This window comes from Curcuma longa, chromosome 6 (assembly GCF_044706935.1).
Source record: "Curcuma longa cultivar G26 ecotype Majalengka, Jawa Barat chromosome 6, ITB_CL_G26_1.1, whole genome shotgun sequence".
Lineage (NCBI taxonomy): Eukaryota > Viridiplantae > Streptophyta > Magnoliopsida > Zingiberales > Zingiberaceae > Curcuma > Curcuma longa.
In genome coordinates this window covers 4934255-4953606 of record NC_133866.1, presented here as the reverse complement: position 1 = coordinate 4953606, position 19352 = coordinate 4934255, and the positions used below count along the sequence as shown (strand labels likewise).

General features: G+C 39.6%; 5 protein-coding genes across 5 annotated transcripts; 4 read left to right on the top strand and 1 right to left on the bottom strand.

The window, feature by feature from the left end:
• The first annotated feature begins 756 nt into the window (after positions 1-756).
• LOC141830894 (transcription factor MYB1-like) lies at positions 757-4881 on the top strand. The gene is made up of 2 exons (XM_074718341.1): positions 757-1254; positions 3824-4881. The coding sequence occupies exons 1-2, from the start codon at positions 843-845 to the stop codon at positions 4606-4608; spliced, it is 1197 nt and encodes a 398-aa protein (XP_074574442.1). The 5' UTR covers positions 757-842; the 3' UTR covers positions 4609-4881.
• A 162-nt stretch (positions 4882-5043) lies between these two features.
• On the bottom strand, positions 5044-7531 carry LOC141830341 (uncharacterized). The gene is made up of 7 exons (XM_074717783.1): positions 7399-7531; positions 5647-5934; positions 5539-5567; positions 5487-5501; positions 5396-5446; positions 5153-5285; positions 5044-5078 (listed from the first exon to the last, which is right to left on the bottom strand). The coding sequence occupies exons 1-7, from the start codon at positions 7529-7531 to the stop codon at positions 5044-5046; spliced, it is 684 nt and encodes a 227-aa protein (XP_074573884.1).
• A 2944-nt stretch (positions 7532-10475) lies between these two features.
• Positions 10476-11332, top strand: LOC141830714 (copper transporter 6-like). Its single transcript, XM_074718129.1, has one exon. It carries the CDS (start codon positions 10549-10551, stop codon positions 10975-10977), a length of 429 nt encoding a protein of 142 aa, XP_074574230.1. The 5' UTR covers positions 10476-10548; the 3' UTR covers positions 10978-11332.
• Positions 11324-13514, top strand: LOC141830712 (universal stress protein PHOS34-like). The gene is made up of 4 exons (XM_074718128.1): positions 11324-11538; positions 11638-11747; positions 11838-11956; positions 13206-13514. The coding sequence occupies exons 1-4, from the start codon at positions 11364-11366 to the stop codon at positions 13291-13293; spliced, it is 492 nt and encodes a 163-aa protein (XP_074574229.1). The 5' UTR covers positions 11324-11363; the 3' UTR covers positions 13294-13514.
• Positions 13515-15231: 1717 nt separating this feature from the next.
• Positions 15232-19033, top strand: LOC141830408 (ras-related protein Rab2BV). The gene is made up of 3 exons (XM_074717841.1): positions 15232-15319; positions 15465-15648; positions 18343-19033. The coding sequence occupies exons 2-3, from the start codon at positions 15484-15486 to the stop codon at positions 18832-18834; spliced, it is 657 nt and encodes a 218-aa protein (XP_074573942.1). The 5' UTR covers positions 15232-15319; positions 15465-15483; the 3' UTR covers positions 18835-19033.
• The last annotated feature ends 319 nt before the right edge of the window (positions 19034-19352 follow it).

Here is a 19352-nt window from a genome sequence, read left to right as displayed (position 1 = left end):
AAATAAGATCAATTAAATAAATATATTTGAACACATATGGTTCAATTTATTAATATCCATGAATAAATATAAATTACTTACTAATAATATTTATGTTTATCAATAAAATTTATATCAATAAAAAATAATAATCTTTTAAAATAAAGCTTAAAAATATAGAAATTTTAAATAAATTTGAACTAAAAGTTCAATAACATTTAAATAAACCAAATTTAAGCCATACTTAATCAAATTTAGGCTTGTAAACAAGAAACTAAACTAAAATTAAAAGTATTTCAACTTCTTAGTGTATTTAAGTTCAATTTGACATAACTCAATTACTTTATCAAATACACTTGAACAACATAAAACTTCCTTACAAGCGCACGAAAAGATTATGAACTAGCACCCTAATCGTGAGCTTACTATTGAGTTTCTTATCTTCTTTAGTAAAAAGGTGGAATCTGTTATCCTAACGGTCTCACATAATCTATCCCACAACTATCTATAAGGAGATAACCCATGCTCTTTATCGATAAGGTAGACGAAGGAGAGTGTGGTCGAGAGAGAAGGAAATGTCACCTTGCTTTTGGATGAATAAAAAATTGTGAATAAAAAAAGTATTTGGACTTTCGTGCAATTTGCAATCTGGGTAATACAACTAATGGGCCAAAGAGCTTCGGCCCAATATCTAGGACTCGTTGGTCATTATGTGAATTGTGATGTCTACAATAGTAAAATCCTTGACCGGTTTGGCGCAACATTTGCCCTCTTCGTCGCTGTGCGCTGCGGAGCCCAAATTGCGGTTAGGCGGTCGGTATACTCCTTCCACTTCCTCGAGCGCACGACGGCGACAGCGAGACATGGCGGAACCCGAAGCCGCCGCAGCGGCGCAGGAGAAGCCCAGGGAGGAGGCGATTCCCGACGCACCCGTGGCCGCCGACTCCGCTGTTCGGTCGTCGACCTCGCCCCCTCTCCCGCCTTCCTCCCCGCTCGCCCTCGCCTCTGGATCCGCTGCGCACGCTAGGGCGGGGGAGGAGAGCGCCTCGGCCGAGTTGGCGACCCTCGAGGTCGCCTCCGCGGTGGGGGCGGAGGATCGGGTGAAGGGCCCGTGGTCGCCGGAGGAGGACGTGATACTGAGCCGGCTGGTGAGCAGGTTCGGGGCGAGGAACTGGAGCCTCATCGCGCGCGGGATCCCCGGCAGGTCGGGGAAGTCGTGCCGCCTCCGGTGGTGTAACCAGCTCGATCCGTACGTAAAGCGCCGGCCTTTTACTGGTACATGCTCGTCTCTGGTGAAATTATTGTGTTTCATCTTCTTCATCGTATCTGGATTATGGCGATGTTTTGGCTGTCGATCTGGTCTTCTGAACGGTCTAATGGTGGCAGATTTCTAGGTTTACTTCGAGACGTTTTGACATATATTTTCATTTTAAGGATTTAGCAAGAATCCCCGGTTTGTGATTTGGAAGTGATGACTGTGAAGTTCATGGATATGCTGAATAACCCCTAAACTCAGCATCCCAATCTCTATCCCTTTTCACTTTCTGGTCCAGAGGATAGTCTTCTTCAGAAGGAAAGAAAACTTTCTCCTTGTTTTTTCCGGGTAGAAAGCGAATGCAAGAAGATGCAGGGTGAGATTAGTTACTTCCATTGTGGTTGCATTTTAATGATTCTTGATTTCTCGATAAAGGTCAGCTTAGTGAAATAGCAGATAAACTTACCTTTAGGATAGTCTGATCTCCATAGGGGGAAACTTTTAGTTTTATACAATAACGAAAAAATGGCTAAGTGCGATTTGTTTTCAATGAATCGAAATTTATTACCACGAACCTAAAAATTGTGGCTTGTTATTTTGTTAACAGATTGCATCCTTTGGCTAGTGATGGATGATAGGATGTGGACCATTTAAGGCATTTTAACTTCATAAGGATGACTTCGCATTGCCTCTTCCACTTGAAGCAAGCTTCCCAATTATCCCTGGCTAATCATCATTTGCTTATTTAAGTTTCCCACTTCAAAACATAGACAATATGGAGAAGGTTCTCTTTTTTGTGTTTATTCACATACTTAGGGAAGTTGATGTTCAAGATGTTCTATAATGATAGTTTGATAGAATGGATAGGCAGAGGTTCAGAATAACATTATTTTGTTAATGTTGTTCTGTTTTTTCCTCGAAAAGAAGTGGTTATAATTTTTCCACATTGATTTAGAAGCAACTTTATTTAGAATGAAGCAACCAGGCCTCTGCCGACAGCTTGAAGTTGAAACCTCTCGCAGCTAACGACCCTGTTGTCAATTCTTCATTCCTCAATATGAGAGATGTAATTCGAGAACAGAGAGCTTCTAGTGTATCAATAAATTGAAAAATAGCAGAATGACACTAGAAAATAATCACTGGTCGTTAGTTAATAAAATCTAGAAGGATTTGTGGATGCACTGCAGAGATTGTTATAGATATGGCCTTCTTTCAAATCTGGTGGGAGTTTCAATCCTGTAGTTCTCGCCCATTTGGTTGCACTTGTTGATATGTTATATATTCCCTTTTCAGATGTCTAATTAACTACTGGACTGCATTGCTTAGCTAGTTCAATCTATACACCATACAAGAAATCTAAGCTGCTATTATGCTTTGCTCATATAGAAGATTTGACATATATGCTTAATAAAACAGATTTAATGGTTCAATTGATATTTCATACATCTGTCATATGTGATTACCTTAATTAATCTACAATCTTCCATGAATTGACTTGTGCTGCAACATAATATGCATTTAACAGTTAAAAAGACTGCAAGAGTTGCATCTTGCAGCTGGTTCAGGTAAGTACAACAGGAATTTATGAAAATAGTGATGATGACCAATATGCTTAAGAAATTATTTTTCATGTATATTGAGCGTTGACGTAGGTAATCTCTAGAGTGTTTCTATGACAATGATATAAGTTTAGAAATTTGAGGAGTCAATTAATGATTTTTTTTCCTGTTGTCAGTTAATCACTACATTCATCTCCATATCACCATAAAAAGGTACCATTGGTTATTTGTCTAGGATTAGAATTGTCTATGTGGCATTCACAAGTGTTATATCACAATCATGATTGATAGTTTTAGGTGCACTATGAGGTTTCTAGCCTATCATCTAATTGTTGATATGGCCTAGTTGTAATTGTATCGATTTTTGAGAAGTGAGCAGACCTTGTTGCCCCTGGAGCTAGCTAGGTCTTATTTGTTACAAACTAATAGTTGGATATAATCGAAAATTGCAAAATAAGCATCTAAATTCTGAAAGAGGCTCAACATAGCATGCCCATTTAAGTCTGTGTGTGCACCTTTCATACTTAGACTCTTCATCTATCTACTTAAACCCTGATCAAACTTACAGATAATCCGATGGAGACTAACATCTCGATGACCATGTGTAAAAAGTTTTAAAAAATGAGGCATCAGACACAAATCCATACATTGTCAGAACTGATGCTCTACTCTGAATAACACATTTTTAGTCCTAGATATGCTTCTTTTGCCTATGTGGTCTCCGAATTAAGCAAACTATTTTTTCGTCAATAAAGGCTGGGTTTTGTACAGAGTTTGACTTGTCTGAGTTATGTTTTTTTTCCTTTTATCTTTGTACTCCTCTTATATTTCTAAAATTCACTTTGGTCGATAAAAAATAAGCTATCATGTTGTCGAGGGCAGATATTTGGGAGTTCCACAACTTGATGATAATGATAATATATTTACTGATAACGAGTGAATATATAGAGGCAATTATATGTTCGAGTTTCTTATACTTACTGCGTGCTTATTCACAAAGCTTTCATTAAGTTTGGTCATTTTTTTGCAGAGGAAGAGGATCGTATCATCATTGCGGCTCATGCGATCCATGGAAACAAATGGGCATCAATTGCAAAGCTTTTGGAAGGGAGAACTGACAATGCAATCAAGAACCATTGGAATTCCACCCTGCGGCGTAGATGTGCTGAAGCTGAGCGTTATAAATCGACACCACCTGATACTTTGCGAGATACTTCCATTGATAAAGCGAAAGGTGTGCCTGATGAATCTCCATGTCCTATTAATGCCAATCCCCTCAGAACCATGGAAGCAAGAGTCTCTACTTCAAGGGACAATGTTTCAGACAATTCGACAGAGGTCATCATCATCAGAGAAGAACCCCCTAAGCCTGAGATAAAGGACCCTCCTTATTTCTTCCGGCCAGTTGCAAGAGTGAGCGCTTTCAGCCCATACAAGTGTACAGCCCTGCCAAGCGGTCCCAACGCACCAAGACGAAGGCAACAACTCGATGGACCTATCCATGAACCCTTCAAACCTAACAGCAGCATCTGTAAATTGCTCGCCAGCAACAATGCCTTCGAATCTCAGATTCCACACAAATGCGGCCACGGATGCTGCACCAGTACTCAAGACAAGAGTCGCTCTAGCAGCTCCTTGTTGGGTCCGGAGTTTATCGAGTTCTTGGAGCCTCCACCCTTTTCCAGCCATGAACTGGCCTCAGTTGTGTCGGAAATTAGCAGCATTGCCTGGCTTAAAAGCGGCTTGAACATCGGCAGCAACAGCATATTTACAAGTCCACAAGCACAAGTCGATGCCCAAGGACTAAAAATCTAGTAGCAGGAATGATCCTCTCTATCACCTTGATGTATCAACCAGCACGAAGAAGTCTGGAAAGAAGTTTAAGTTTCCATTTCGATCAATCAGAGTGATTTTGTCAAGTAGGCATCGACCAAACTGAGATGTGATGAAGTATAATACCACTAAAACCCGGAACTCATCTAGAGTTGAGTCAGTTGAGAATCTGAGTAACTAGTTGATCAACTTCTTGTTTATGGAATTATTTCTTCTGATTTTCGATGCATTTAGACTTATTGGCAGTAATACAACTCTCGGTAATTTCCTAATATACATTTTATTTAAAGAAAAGTAAATTGTTTGCATTCAACTGATTCCATCAGTTCGATCGAAAACGAGAAGGAAATCGAGTCCAGTCGAAATGATAGACATCATATTGTTGAAGTTGCCTGGGCACATGATGTGCCTATGTCCTCAGCAAGCATCTTCATGACTTCCATCTCCAGACTCTGAAGGTGCAAGCAAAATTTAAGAAACCTTTTACAGTTTGCGCAAAAGCTTACAAGGGAACTTAACAATCTACCATGAATGGCTTCCAAGATCTCTTCTTTGTAAACACCAAGAGGTGAACCATGAACAGACAAGATCATTTCGCCGATCTTTGGTAACCTTAAGGTCTTCGGTGTCATGCCAAAAGATAACCGAGTAGTAGTTGCCTACAATTCACACCATTACATCTATCAGGGGATCATGAAGATCATGAGAGAATTGGTATTGTGACAAACTTTGAAAGATCAATGATAAAATCATAGTCTGAAGAACAAACCCCGGGTGTTTCAAATGTCACTGGTCCTCTTTCAGATGGCTGATCGAGACCCTAGCATACAGCATTATGTATCAAGTTAAGTATAACAGACGAGATCAAAAGATTTCTAGGGATGGAAACATAATAGAGAAAGGCTAACATACAAGATTTGCAGCCTCCAGATTCCTCTTCACTGTGAAAGAAAACATCCAGCAGCACAAATTATATCGACTACTTGGATGGAAAAACATAACAAAGAAAAGTATTCCAACCTGTGCCGACCGAAAACCGAAGAGCACTCATGGCTGGTATAGTGAAAGCATTGCTAACTGAAGACTGACCTTCATAGTAACTCTCTTTGCTATTCCATTGCAGCTCAAAGATATTGTATTTCTCATTCCTGGTGAGAGTTGCATTTGGCAAATTTTCTTGAAAAAATTTATGTGCAGGAGTGTCCAACTGATCTTTGCTGAAGTAGGATGGAAGCAATCGCACCCACGAAAGCAAGCTTCCAATCTCCACTTCACAATTAGCTTTGATTGCAGCAGTTCTCATCTCAACTGTAAAATTTCAAAGAACAAAAGATCAATGATCAAGAGACACATGAAGCACCCGCTCCTAGACATACTGAACTACACAGGTCCAAAATACAGGAAACATAATCAATTCACAAGCATATGAGTTTCAAACGATGGAGTTAAGGAGATCGTTTTGATCACCTGTGATAAGTTTGGATGTTATGGAACAATAGTCACAGTATTACCAAATGATTGAATCTATTGAAAAAATAATAATATACCGCTACCCGGTACTTGAAACAAATTCAAACAGTCAAGAATGTTGGGACTTCTATCTCCTCTCACTAAGTGAGCAATAGTAATGTGTTGTAAAAGTATTTACTTCGAAAATAATCAATTCATTATTTGAAAACATAGGATATTTTGAGTTCCTCTTGTCAAATTAGCAACACTCTTGTTGACTACAAAACCAACATCAAGTCAAGCTGATACTATAGTGATGCAGTTTAAATCATCAACTTGCAGCCTCGACATTAAGATTAGAAAAGGTGTATGATTGAAAGAACAATGCAAACAACTAAGTGTAGAATTACTAAATTGAGATACAAAACGTTTATGAATGCTTGCATTCTTTTAGGGTTGTTTACCACAAGCAGCGGATGATGGGGTCTAAGGCTTGTGGTAAGCAGAATGACTAGGAAACCTTCCTCATATCTTCTCTCATCTCTGCTCCCTTGCGGGAGTAAGCAAACCGAAAACAAGTGACTTAGTGTTCAAGAGTTAAACTAATAGATAACATCACTAGAACAAGGTAATATTTAGATCAAAATTAATTTTGAGTAAGAGTCTAATGGTTTAGTATCTAGGTAGCTCGATATGCAAAGTAGAAGAACCAAGTTAAGGATGGCCATACATGCAATTATAATTGAATGGCATTTGACGGATGCCAATGCACTTAAATATTTTAAGTGTTATCTATATAGGTGGAGAGTCATCTTGAAGCAACCAAGATCATGAATGGAAGATGGACCTTTACAGTTCTGTCTGGGAAAATCATGCTCATGAATTCCTATTTATATGTGCCCATTCAATTACTTGTTACAATAAGGCATGCATTGAATTTTCTGCACCAAAATAAGAATGTAGGGGTGTTCAGATAACTTTCATCCATGTCGAACTGTTTTCATTATATGCATAGTTGACTGACTACCACATGGATTCAGCATAAAAACAACACTAGTCAGACGTTCAAAGGCACTTCAATGCCCAAACAAGACAAACTGCAAACTGAAAATAGTTTTCATGTATGCATAGTTAACGGGGTACCACATGGATTCAGTATAAGAAACAATACTAGTCAGATGTTCAAAGGCACTTCAACACCCAAACAAGACAACCCGCAAACTTCAGCGCGATATAGGCATAAGAATTTTTTTTAGCATGGATTCTGATTCATTTTTCGTTCAAAAGAAAATTGATAAAATAGCCTAAGATATAGACCCGTACCTTCCCGTTTATTGAAAACAAGTTGTCGCTTCTTGAATTGCACGGTGCCATTCCCGATTGGAAAAGCATTTTCGTCAATCTTGGTCCTCAAAGGAGATTTTTTGACGGCTTTTTTCCTGCCCTTCTTCGGCATCGAACTGATATGGCCAATGAACTTCCCTGAGCTTCAAGTTCGAAGAAAAAAAAGTTATTAGAACACAATTATCATCGACGACGACGACGAAATCGGCAACCGATTCCTTTGTTGATTACAAGTTAGGGCTCCGAGAAAAAGATATGACTTTTCTCCTAGAATCGAGCCCACGGCAAGAGAGGAGCAAGAATGTGATGGTACTCCTCGCCGCTGCTCACTCCCACTGTCCTCCGCCACGGGCGCCGCTTTCCGTGGAAGAGGAATCGTCGTCTGGATCTGGCTTCCCGATCCTGATTCCTGCAGTGAGTTCTTTGAGAATTGGGGGGAGAAGGGGCTCGATTTGAACTCCATTTTTTGCCAAAAAGATTATGTACCCGAATCATTCGCACCCAAAACATATTCTCAGGCCATAGCTTCTGCTGGCCCCACTCGAGCCTATCCTCTGACTGACAGCTTGGTGGGTAGAAGTAAAGTTTTGTTTGGTAAACTCACTGTTTTTTATTTAAAATTTAATCCTACTAAACCCTAAAATCTCTGCTCTCTGCTCCGCCGGATCGCTCTGGAATTGCTCTTGCGATGGGCGACGCGAGTTCCTCAACTAATCTGCAGAAGGAACAGAAACAGGTTCCCCTCCTTCTGTTCTTTAATTCTTCTAAACAATTACATGGCGATCTCAATCAAGGCAACTGATCTTATTACCAATTTGATAAATGGAGTACTCTAGTTCCCACTAGTTCTTCCACACAATCTTCTTAATTGCCAGTCTGATTAATCCTTTTTTTTTGGATTAAATATCATATCTTGGTCAGGATAGTTGAATTTGTATGATGCTAATCTTTCTGTATCTGGAACAAAAATGTTTTTTTTTTGTCAATAAAATATGAATATTTCAAGACATTAAACTCTTTCTCTTTGAGCTAATAAATGTAGTGTTCCTGCTGGATGTCGTAGACGGTTAAATCATCAGTCAAGAATATGTCACATCAACCGTTTGGGATCCTGCCGACGAGATGAACTTGAGAGAGAAGGAAACTAAACGAGCGGATTAATAGGGCGTCGAGATTTTCGGCGGAGCCACTCTGACACTCAAGTCAGACCAGAAAGAAGAAGAAATAGTAATTGTAGAATATATGAGATTCCAGAGAGCATTTTCATACCTGTGCTGGAGTTTAAATATTCACTGAGGGAGATACCTGTGCGAAGGCGAGAGATGGTTACGGGGACACAGTCTATACATCCCTGACAAGTGAGCAGACAAGATAGTATCTAGGGGACAAAGTCCGCAGACCTAACAACTGTCCTATGACTCAGGCGTACGGATTATTCTTGTCTTTTAGCTGAGAATGGAAATCCGAGAAGATAGAAGCATGGCTGCTTAGTAACCGCCCTCTCTTGTGGCAGAGCCCGCACATTTGAGCGTCTCGCTACTAGGTATCACTAAGTTGTCGTTAGATAGGGAGGTACTAGGGAAGGATGATGTCGGAGTGACGTAGAGTGATCATGTTTGTCGGGGCAGAGTCAATCGAGACCGGGAAAGAGATTGAGCAGCTGGGCCGCTTAGGGCTGAGAACAATGGTGGGCAGCCGAGATCGAGGTTGAGCGTGCAAATGAGTGAGCAAAGTAGCTAGTGTACTTTGACCCGCCGTATCATGTAGTGTCTTACTTTGTTTTGCATTAGTCGTTTGTGTTTTACTGGATTATCACATTCCTCTCATTTAAGGGAGTGTTGATTAAGGAATAGGCTGCATAAAGAAAATGATATCGAACTAATCTTTCCGAAGGGATTTGGAATTCACAAATCAATGGAGAATTAGAATTCCGATTCCAAAGTTCTTATCAATCCAAAACAAAAAATCCATGTATAATTTTTAGTTGCAGGCAAGTTGGAAATTTTAAGAGTGCAAACTTTCTTGACCAAATCATTATATGAGGACTGTTATTTTGCTATCTTTCTCTATTACTATTTTAACTGAATTTGTCTTGAACATTTCAGAGCATTGTGAAGCTAGAACGAGAGCTGAAGTTCAGAATAGATCTTTTCAGTGGGTAATGGACTTGAATGATTTCTTGCTTCAATCGCTTGTGAACGAAAATAGCTCCACATTAGAATTACAGCTTACTCTTCTGGTTTGTTGGTCCGGACCGATGTGATAAGACGGGTCAACATGGACCCAATCCCATAAGAGTGGGATGTATGTCACCTCGGATTCAGACCATACTTTGGGCTCAACATGGGCTTGATCTTGGCCCTTACTTGGGCTCCCGAAGCCATATCGTCCAATTTTGTCTCGACATCTCGATCGTCTCGTCTTGTCCAATCTTGTCTCGGCCATCTCGATCGTCTCGATCAGTCTCGTCTCGACATCTCGATCGTCTCATCTCAGTTAGCCTCGTCTTAGCATCTCGGTCTCATCTCGGTTATCTCAGGTCTCGATCATCTCGGCCGCTAACTTCATCTCGCCGTCTCGGTCATCTCAATCGTTAGCCTCATCTCGATGTTTCGATCGTCTCGTCTTAACCATCTCAGTCGTTTCGATCAATTTTGTCTTGGTATTTCGGTCGTTTCTAAAGGTTGTTCATGTAAAATGTTATGCAATGATTTGCTTCGTTAATATTTATTTAATATATAAAATTTATATTAATTTTTTATTTTAACTTATTTTTAATAATTTAAGAGCATAAATTTGTATGAATTACTATATTTTTATATATTTAAATACAAATTTTAAAATAAATTAATTTTTTAAAAATAGATTTTATTGGTTTCCTTTTTTTCGCCTCGAACACGCCGACCACCGGTATGGATCGGCGACAGCATCCACGCGACGGACGGTGGAAACGCCGTCCGCCCGTCGCTATCTCGATGGCTTCAAGGTCTCGCTTTCGTCCTCGCATGGCGGAGCGTCGCCATCGCCCTTCTCCTTCTCAGCGCCGGCATCCTCATCACCATCCACTCGTTGCTCCCCATTAAATCCCCCCGGCGACATCCCGTTTCCTTCCTCACCTGGCTAACAACGATGGGCACGAGAGAAGGCGGCGACGGGATGATCATGCCGCCGGACGATTCCATGGGCGGGGGCAGCTACATGCCGATGCACAGCTCCTTCTTCTGGGGCTCGCACGTCCAGATCCTCTTCGCCGGGTGGCCCGGCGACCGCGGAATCGGCATGTATATCCTCGCCCTCCTCGCCGTCTTCGCCACCGCCGCCCTCGTCGACGCGCTCACTCTCGCCATTCAGAACCTCTCCAAGAGGCGCTTCGGCCCGCGGCGCGTCTCGATCGACCTCCTCATTGCGGCGGTTCACGCCCTCCGTGTGGGTCTCGCATACCTGGTCATGCTCGCCGTCATGTCCTTCAACATTGGCGTGCTCATTGCCGCCATCGCCGGCCACGCCGTCGGGTCCCTAATTTCCGGCAGCGGCTTCTTCGGCCTTGTTACTACGTAGTAGTAGCGATTGATCTCCTTGTCGAGAGCCAGTCATCGTTCCTTCCGCTCCATTTCGATTTGTCCATGCCCTAATCGTTAGAACTCCGTCTATGGAACTGAAAGATTCGATTTTTAATCAAAACACTGTTTCCGATGTGAGCTAAGAATGGTCGTTTACTGCAAGAATCATTCGATGAACTGTTTGACGAAACGCCTCTCAGTGCCCGACAGCTGATCTCTTGCGTGCCTTCTTGCTAGCATCGTGAGATGCGTGCCTTCCGCATCACGCGACGCTTGTCCCTTGCGTGGCCAAACCCACGAGAAAGCGAGGGCAATAAGACGCAAAGGGATCTCCTTTTTCTTCTTATTTCTTCTTTGGGCAGGTGAGAAGAGGGCAAGGCTCCAATGGCAGGCGATCGGAAGATCGGGGTGGCGCTGGACTTCTCCCAGAGCAGCAAGCGTGCTCTCGAATGGGCCATCGATAACCTGCTCGGCAAGGGGGAGACCCTCGTGGTGCTCCACGTCCGGCATCCCAAGTCATCCTTCTCCTCCTCCACCGCCGATCTCTCTTCCGATTCTGGTGCGCTTTTAATTCACTCTACACCATTTCTTTCTCAATCAAGATTGCTTTTTTACTTTTTTTACTCATGATCGGACTGCGTTTGTGGTCAATCTGCAGCTACGATTCCTCTGGCGGAGTTCCGTGAGCTGGAGGTGCTGAAGCGCTACGATGTGGAAGTGGACGCTCACGTCCTTGATGCGCTCGACACAGCGGCCAGGCAAAAGGAGGTCGGCGATATCTCTTCACTAAGATTTCACTATATTGATTTCCTTTCCATCATCTTCTTTTGATCAAGATGAAATTAATGGATGAATCAGGCCATTATTGTGCTGAAATTGTACACTGGGGATCCAAGGGAGAAGCTCTGCGATGCCGTCGAGGAACTGAAGCTGGACTCACTGGTAATGGGTTGTAGGGGACTCGGCCAGATCCAAAGGTAACAACTAACATGATATCATACATATAGAAACCTTGTGGATTGCTTGACATATGCACTACTCGATAATCAGATCTATTGATTGGTGTTTTCATCTTGAATTCTTGGGTATGGTAATTGAATAGTGTCTTTCTCTAGCATTCATTCTTACATGTTGTTCTAATCTAATTTTTAGCTGAAATGATACTCCAAATCCAATTTTACGAAGTTGCCGATAATACAATGATGCTAAATTGGTGGCTCGCTTTTTTTCCGAGTAATAGTGAAGAACTGAAGTATGCCATTAAAACCACACAAAAAGATAGGTTGTCAAGAACCTAGAGGAGGTAGGATGGCCCGTGGTTGGACTAGTATGAATCGTACACCGATGATACGTTTTCATCTAGGAGAGGATCAAGTTGGCCGCCGTGGAAGAATCCTTAGTTTATAGGACATGCTTGAGCTAATGCTTTGTTCTAAGACGAAACATCCCACGGCTTTGCTAGATTACTTAGCCCCTTATCTATTAAAGAACAAGATCAAATGTTTGCAAAGTAAAATGTCCAGATTGTAGCTTCAATCTCTTATAATCAGATATTCCTGCCCGATCTAAAACTCAACTAGAGTGCTTGTTTTGCCGACAACATACTTTTCTTGTAATCTTATTCTGAAAAGAAAAGTCATTATTTTGCCAAAGATTTCTTAAGCATGGGAAATAGGTTTGGAGTTTGCACTTTAGAGCAAACGATTTTCGAGTTTCTCTCTAGCCCTGCAGAAGTAATTGGAGTTTGACTAGCATGTTGTTAAGGAACTTAAACTAAAGATGGAACTTTTGAAATAACTATCAATCTTTTGTTTTATCTGATTTGGAACTTGTCTGTACCAATCACATATGAACTCATTGGCTTTTCTTTGAGATGAACTTTGCTAGAAAGTGTAAGGGATATTTTCTCATTTCCTCATCGATTTTAACTATCGATGGAAGTAAACTCCATGCTTTGCCATATTTTTTGTTCAGATAAGCCTCTTCATTAGTTAGCATCTGCCTATTACTCCTTCCATCTTCTCAACTACAATAAACAGTTAGTTCCTACTTGCATTTTTCTTGTTTTGGTTGTCATGTATCGTCGTCTAATTAGCTTTGATTGCTCTGTGATCGAAAACAACATACCAAAAAGAACGAAAACAATACTGAAGTAGGAGATTTTCTGCAGTTCCTAGCTATGAAATCAGTATTGAACATATCATTACTTGTTGGATGTTCCTTCAGGATCCTTCTGGGCAGTGTATCAAGCCATGTAGTGCTGCACGCACCGTGCCCTGTTACCGTCGTCAAAGAACCGACCGCGAAGCGCTAACAAATCCTCCGTCCTTGACAAACTTCGCGGAACAAGCAGAGAATTCAAGAGTGAAGATCACCATCGATGAGAGCCTCAACTACGCGTTAATCCTTTTTTCGAAATAAACGATATACATTCCGTCTGAAACTTCGAGTGTAACTGACTGTTGTGAGTTTGAACTTATTGTGTGTGTCTTTATCTTTCAATCAAAAGATCTGAACTAGTTATACTGGTGTTCATCCTGAAGTGTTCAAGTTTATCACACAGTGACTTACAGTTTTGGGGCCTCCTGAAGTGTTCATGGTTAGAGAGCTGGTGTAGAAATCCTGAGCACCGTAATTCTCCGATGATCCATAGTAAATGGATCCTATCGGATCCTAAATCTGCTACATTGCGACGTATGTTATGACATTGCGGTGGTAAAAGATAAGGTGGATTTGAAACTCACACAACGCATGTTATGACATTCGAATAATTAGTGATGTTGGGATGTCACGTCAAAAGTCATCTTATTTTTTGAATTTATTTGGTGTGCGAAATGTGAGATCGGATCGTACGTCCAATGATTAATTAGCTTGCAAGATCTAGATATCTTGTAAAACAAAAAAAAATGACTCCAAAGTCATCAAATCTACAACTTAAAAGTCTTCTAAGATTTATTCCAAGATTCTCTCCCAAATCTTCATCCCAAAACTAACCTCTCCAATGGATTTTTTTTTATTTTTAAAAATATTTTTAAAGATTTTTTAAAATAGTTTAATAATTACCTTTAGTTTGATTGTTGGTTTAATAATTTGTCAAGGGTAAAAATTGAGAAACATCAAATGAGTGCTTCTTTATAAAAAAAAAAAAAATCAAATGAGATGTTTTAGAAAATATCCTTTATTTATTATAACAGTAGTAGTTGTTATAATATATAGAAATTACTGTAGTAGAAGCTTATAATATATTTAGGGTGAGTTTAGGATTTAGAATTTAAGATTTACACCGTGTAGAAGTTATCGAATAACTGTTACAATATGTAGAAGTTATTTAATAGCTGCTACAACGTGTTTAAGATGAGTTTATGGATTTAAGATTTATGATTGTAGCAGATAAATAAATGACTTCTACAATTATTTTAAAATAATTTTAATAAAATTTAAATAATTTTGATAAATTAATAAATAACATTTTAATATAGTAGCATTCAAAGATTTTAAATCTTAAATCCTAAATATGTTATAATAGTTACTAAATAACTTCAACACTGTATAGTAGTTACTCAATAGTTTTTACACGGTGTAAACTTTAAATCCTAAATTATAAATTTATCTTAATAGCTATTAGATAATTTCTATATGTTGTATTAGTTATTGATTGATGCTATAATAATACTGAATTAAGAAGTATTTTTGAGATAAAATCATTAAATAGACCTCCCATTTGAATTTTTTTTTTTTGAAAAAGTAACGTTTTTTTTATGATTTGTAAAATTCAGAGTGCTCTTTTGATTTTTATTTATTTATTAATATCGAAAAACTTCAATATTTATTAGATTACAAGTTTTCCTACTCATCGTAGATTCATTTAACGAATATTAAACAACAAGATGTCGACGAATATATATAAAAAAATATTAATATGTTAATATTAGACGAGGCATAATTACTCGAACTTAGTCAACTCCTAACTCAAACTAATTATTTCGATAGAGGTCAAAATATTAGTTGAATCAATATCAAACTTTACCAAATAAATTTGTCATTTTATATTTCCACCGTTACGTAATTTTCAAAAATTATTAGTTAATGATCATTATTTGGTAAAATATTAATTGTTTAATAAGTGAGTGAATAATTAGTGCATCGAAATAATTTAGTGAATTAAAATTTTTAAAAAAAAAAAATAGAAATCAATTCAAAATAACTCCCTTATTTATCGTCGTGGTCGCCTCGTTGCCGTTCTCCTCGCCGTTGACGCCCTCGCGCTTTCCTTCTCCTCGAATCGCTCAAGTCTCGCTCGCCCTCTCCCTTCGCTCCCTTCGATCCGATCTCCGCACCAGGTAACGCTCTCGCCTCCCAATCCCTTCTCGTTGCTTCCTTTTTCCTTTGCAAATGGTTGGTTTCGGTGTTCGATTCCGTTTCTGATCGACTTCGATCTCGATTCTTCGAAATCGGGGGATGGATCTGATGCGGATCGGGGGGCAGGGAGGAGGCGGCGGCGGAAATGGCGCACCGAGTCGACCACGAGTACGATTACCTCTTCAAGATCGTCCTCATCGGGGACTCCGGCGTCGGGAAGTCCAACATCCTCTCCAGATTCACCCGCAACGAGTTCTCCTTGGATTCAAAGTCCACCATTGGCGTCGAGTTCGCCACCAAGACCCTTCAGGTCAGATGCCTCCTACCCCTTGCCCTTTCCTGAATCGAATCTCTGTTTGTGCTATTCGAGTTAGATCCGACCGTAATGATCTTTTGATCCTGTCGTTCTTGATGCTGATCTATTATACGTCCAATCTATTTCGTGCCCGTAAGCTCTCTATTCGCGCCTCTTATCAATCTATGATCTATGCGCGCCTCCTATGTATCTATGATCTATCTTTAGCATGCATGATTTTAAGATATATAATTGTAGCAATGTTAATTGAATATTTTGATTTACATCGCTCTCTTTTTAGTTATGCTATTCGCATGGCTTGAGACTGCAACTACCAAATGTTAAAATGGATTCCGTCGGAGGCAATGATACATAGAATTACGATCAGTGGTCCTTTAGCTACACGTGAAATGCATAGCTTAATCCGAAAGTTAAGCTGTCTTTCAATTATTCATCAAATGCTGGAGGATCGGACAGTATTGATCATATATAATTGTAGCACTGTTAATGTTTATATGTAGATTTACATCGCTCTCTTTTAGTTATGCTATTGTCATGGCTTGATACTGCAACTACCAAATGTTAAAATGCATTCCATCGGAGGCAATGATACATAGAATAACGATCAGTGGTCCTTTAGCTACACGTGAAATGCATAGCTTAATCCCAAAGTTAAGCTGTCTTTCAATTATTCATCAAATGCTGGAGGATTGGACAGTATTGACCATATATAATTGCAGCACTGTTAATGTGAATAGGTAGATTTACATTGCTCTATTTTTAGTTATACTTTTGCCATGGCTTGAGACTGCAACTACCAAATGTTAAAATGGATCCCATCATAGGTAATGATGCATAGAATTAAGATCAGTGGTCCTTTAGCTACATGTAAAATGCACTGCTTAATCCCTAACTTAAGCTGTCTTTCAGTTATTCATCAAATGCTGGCGGATTGGACAGTATTGACCATATATAATTGTAGCAATGTTAATGTGAATATGTAGATTTACTTCACTCTGTTTTTAGTTATGCTATTGCCGTGGCTGGAGACTGCAACTACCAAATGTTAAAATGGATCACATCAGAGGCAATGATACATAGAATTACGATAAGTGATCCTTTAGCTACATGTGACATGCATTGCTTAATCCTAAACTTAAGCTGTCTTTCAATTATTCATCAAATGCTGGTGGATTGGGCAGTATTGACCATACCCAACTTATGGAGCAACTTGGCACAGATTACCCTTAGATGTTATCTTTGTTCCCTCCTGCTCAATCACTTAGCTTGGTTTTTGATGGTTTGGACAGTTGGTAACAGAAAGTTCTTTACATGATAGCATTCCGAGATCAACTTAAACAAACATGAATTTTAATTTTTCACTTGGTCAGAATTATATTTGTACATGCTTATGTTTTTATTGAATGCAACCATCTGCTGAAGTCTTCAGCAGATTTAGAGTTAGTCATCTGCTGAAGTCTTCAGCAGATGTAGAGTTAGTGATTGCGGAGGTGCAAGTTTATGTATCCATGTATCATAATTGGAGAATTAAGCTTCAGGGTCAAAAATCCTAGTAGGTGTAGTTTCAGGGTATACATTAATTTACTGCTTATCTACTCTTCTACTTTTCCTGCCTTTCAATCACTTCAAATTGATTCATCATGATTCTGGATACTCAGTGGACAATCTATGGACCTGCTATATAGTCTTAAGTTGCTTGTGTTTTTGATGCATCTAAGTTCATGATCATTGCGCCATCAAACAAACTACAAGTGTTTTGTTTTTTTTTTGCCAAATCACATCCCAGTATCTATTTTATATCAAATCAAGCCCCAGCTATAATTTTTTCCTAGATTACCCTTGATTTTCATGTTCCCTCCAAAATGCAAATGCAAGCTGATGCAATCAGCTCTGCAGTCATTACATCAGGATTTTGAATTAAATTTAGATATTTGAGTTCTTTCCATTTCCAATTTTAGTTGGCCATGAAGGTCCCTCGCAGTTTAATTCTTCATGAACTTTGAGTTTTCATTCCACAAGCTGATTTGGTCAACTTTCATGGTGAAAAATGATCGATCAACTTTTATAGTGAGAAATGGCGATATTTAGTATCAATTTGCTGGGTCAAAATAACTGTGTGGGAGACACTAAAATGCCTATTTTAGGTCAGATGAGGCTCAAATATTTATTTATTGTTGTTAGAAATCTTATCACAAAATGATTTGCAACTGATTTTGCAGCCATTTTATATTGTTTTCCATCATGCAAGTTTATTTGCAAATCATTTTGCAAGGTAAAAATCCCAAGCTTATGTAAATTAAAGCGAGAGAGAATTCCTATTGGCCTAATTTCAAACTTTTAGTGCCATTTTGCTATGTAAATTGATTTGAAAAATAACTTTCAGAAATCTAAAGTTTATGTAAAATTAAGTTGTGAGAGAGCTCTTGTTGACTATCTCAAGTTGGAAAGAACTTAAATATCTAGTTTTTATTACAATCAATTTACAGTACATTGTTTGTTTTTTTCATCATTCCTTATGCAAAATTAAGTTGTGATAGAATTCTCGTGAACAACTTAGGTTGGAAGGAATTTAGATCTCTAGTTTTTGTTTATAAATTATGCTGCAAACAGCTTCTGTTTTGATTCGGAAACTCTAAAACAGCTTTTTAATTTGTTTGACTTCTGAATGCCAACTAACGGAATTAACAGATAGATGCGAAGACAGTTAAGGCACAGATTTGGGACACTGCCGGCCAAGAAAGGTACCGTGCCATAACCAGCGCATACTACCGGGGTGCTGTAGGAGCACTTCTCGTCTACGACATAACGAAGAAACAAACCTTTGACAACGTGCAAAGGTGGCTCCGGGAACTCAGAGATCACGCAGACTCCAACATCGTCGTCATGATGGCCGGCAACAAGTCCGACTTGACACACCTACGAGCTGTTTCTGAAAACGATGGCCAGGAATTCGCCGAGAAGGAGGGGCTCTCTTTCCTGGAGACTTCGGCACTGGAATCACACAACGTCGAGAAGGCGTTCCAAACGGTTCTGACTGAGATCTACCACATCATCAACAAGAAGGCCCTCGCGGCACAAGAGGCAGCGAGGAATGCCAGCCCCCCTGGGCAGGGCACAACCATTCACGTCACTGATTCTTCTGCTGCTGAGGGCTCAAAGAGCTACTGTTGTTCGAGCTAGATCATCATGATAATCCCCTGGTAAGCACAATTTGGAATATGAGAAATATTTGTAGATTATTGTCGCTGATCTTTTTGCAGTGTGTTTTAGAGCTTTAAATCTAGATATATTTCCTCGGTGAGAAGAAATATCTCATCGAACAAAACAGTGACGCCGTAGTGTGCAAATTGCTGAAATTTGATTGTTAATTTTTTGTTTTTCTCTTCTTGTCTTAAATGCGACTTAATAGTCCAATTTGTGTTTCCTTTGAGTGTTTTCTTTTCACTTGGAAGTAAAATGAAGCTTCCCTTTGAGTGTTTTATACTCTTAAAATGCCGCAGGAGCTTTATTTTAACATGATGACACAACGAGCTCACTCTATTATTATTCTCATGGTGTCCCCGGGGCAATGGTGCAACGGTTGTGATCCGAGTTATGACCCAGGGATCCACGTTCGATCTCCAGCTATTTGTATTTGTAAAAATTTTTTTTGTAAATGGGGAACACAATCAAAGGATGTTGGGCATTTGGATTGACCG

What these genes read in the sequence shown, in the direction of transcription:
- LOC141830341 (XM_074717783.1), bottom strand. Translation starts at nt 7,531, where the DNA reads ATGCCGAAGAAGGGCAGGAAAAAAGCCGTCAAAAAATCTCCTTTGAGG. An exon ending in TGACATTTGAAACACCCGGG is followed by an intron (nt 5,286 to 5,395) that starts GTTTGTTCTTCA and finishes TGTGAATTGTAG; the next exon opens with GCAACTACTACTCGGTTATC. An exon ending in GATCTTGGAAGCCATTCATG is followed by an intron (nt 5,079 to 5,152) that starts GTAGATTGTTAA and finishes TTGCACCTTCAG; the next exon opens with AGTCTGGAGATGGAAGTCAT.
- LOC141830714 (XM_074718129.1), top strand. Translation starts at nt 10,549, where the DNA reads ATGGGCACGAGAGAAGGCGGCGACGGGATGATCATGCCGCCGGACGAT.
- LOC141830894 (XM_074718341.1), top strand. Translation starts at nt 843, where the DNA reads ATGGCGGAACCCGAAGCCGCCGCAGCGGCGCAGGAGAAGCCCAGGGAG. An exon ending in AAAGCGCCGGCCTTTTACTG is followed by an intron (nt 1,255 to 3,823) that starts GTACATGCTCGT and finishes ATTTTTTTGCAG; the next exon opens with AGGAAGAGGATCGTATCATC.
- LOC141830712 (XM_074718128.1), top strand. Translation starts at nt 11,364, where the DNA reads ATGGCAGGCGATCGGAAGATCGGGGTGGCGCTGGACTTCTCCCAGAGC. An exon ending in CAGCGGCCAGGCAAAAGGAG is followed by an intron (nt 11,748 to 11,837) that starts GTCGGCGATATC and finishes TGGATGAATCAG; the next exon opens with GCCATTATTGTGCTGAAATT. An exon ending in GGACTCGGCCAGATCCAAAG is followed by an intron (nt 11,957 to 13,205) that starts GTAACAACTAAC and finishes ATGTTCCTTCAG; the next exon opens with GATCCTTCTGGGCAGTGTAT.
- LOC141830408 (XM_074717841.1), top strand. Translation starts at nt 15,484, where the DNA reads ATGGCGCACCGAGTCGACCACGAGTACGATTACCTCTTCAAGATCGTC. An exon ending in TCGCCACCAAGACCCTTCAG is followed by an intron (nt 15,649 to 18,342) that starts GTCAGATGCCTC and finishes CGGAATTAACAG; the next exon opens with ATAGATGCGAAGACAGTTAA.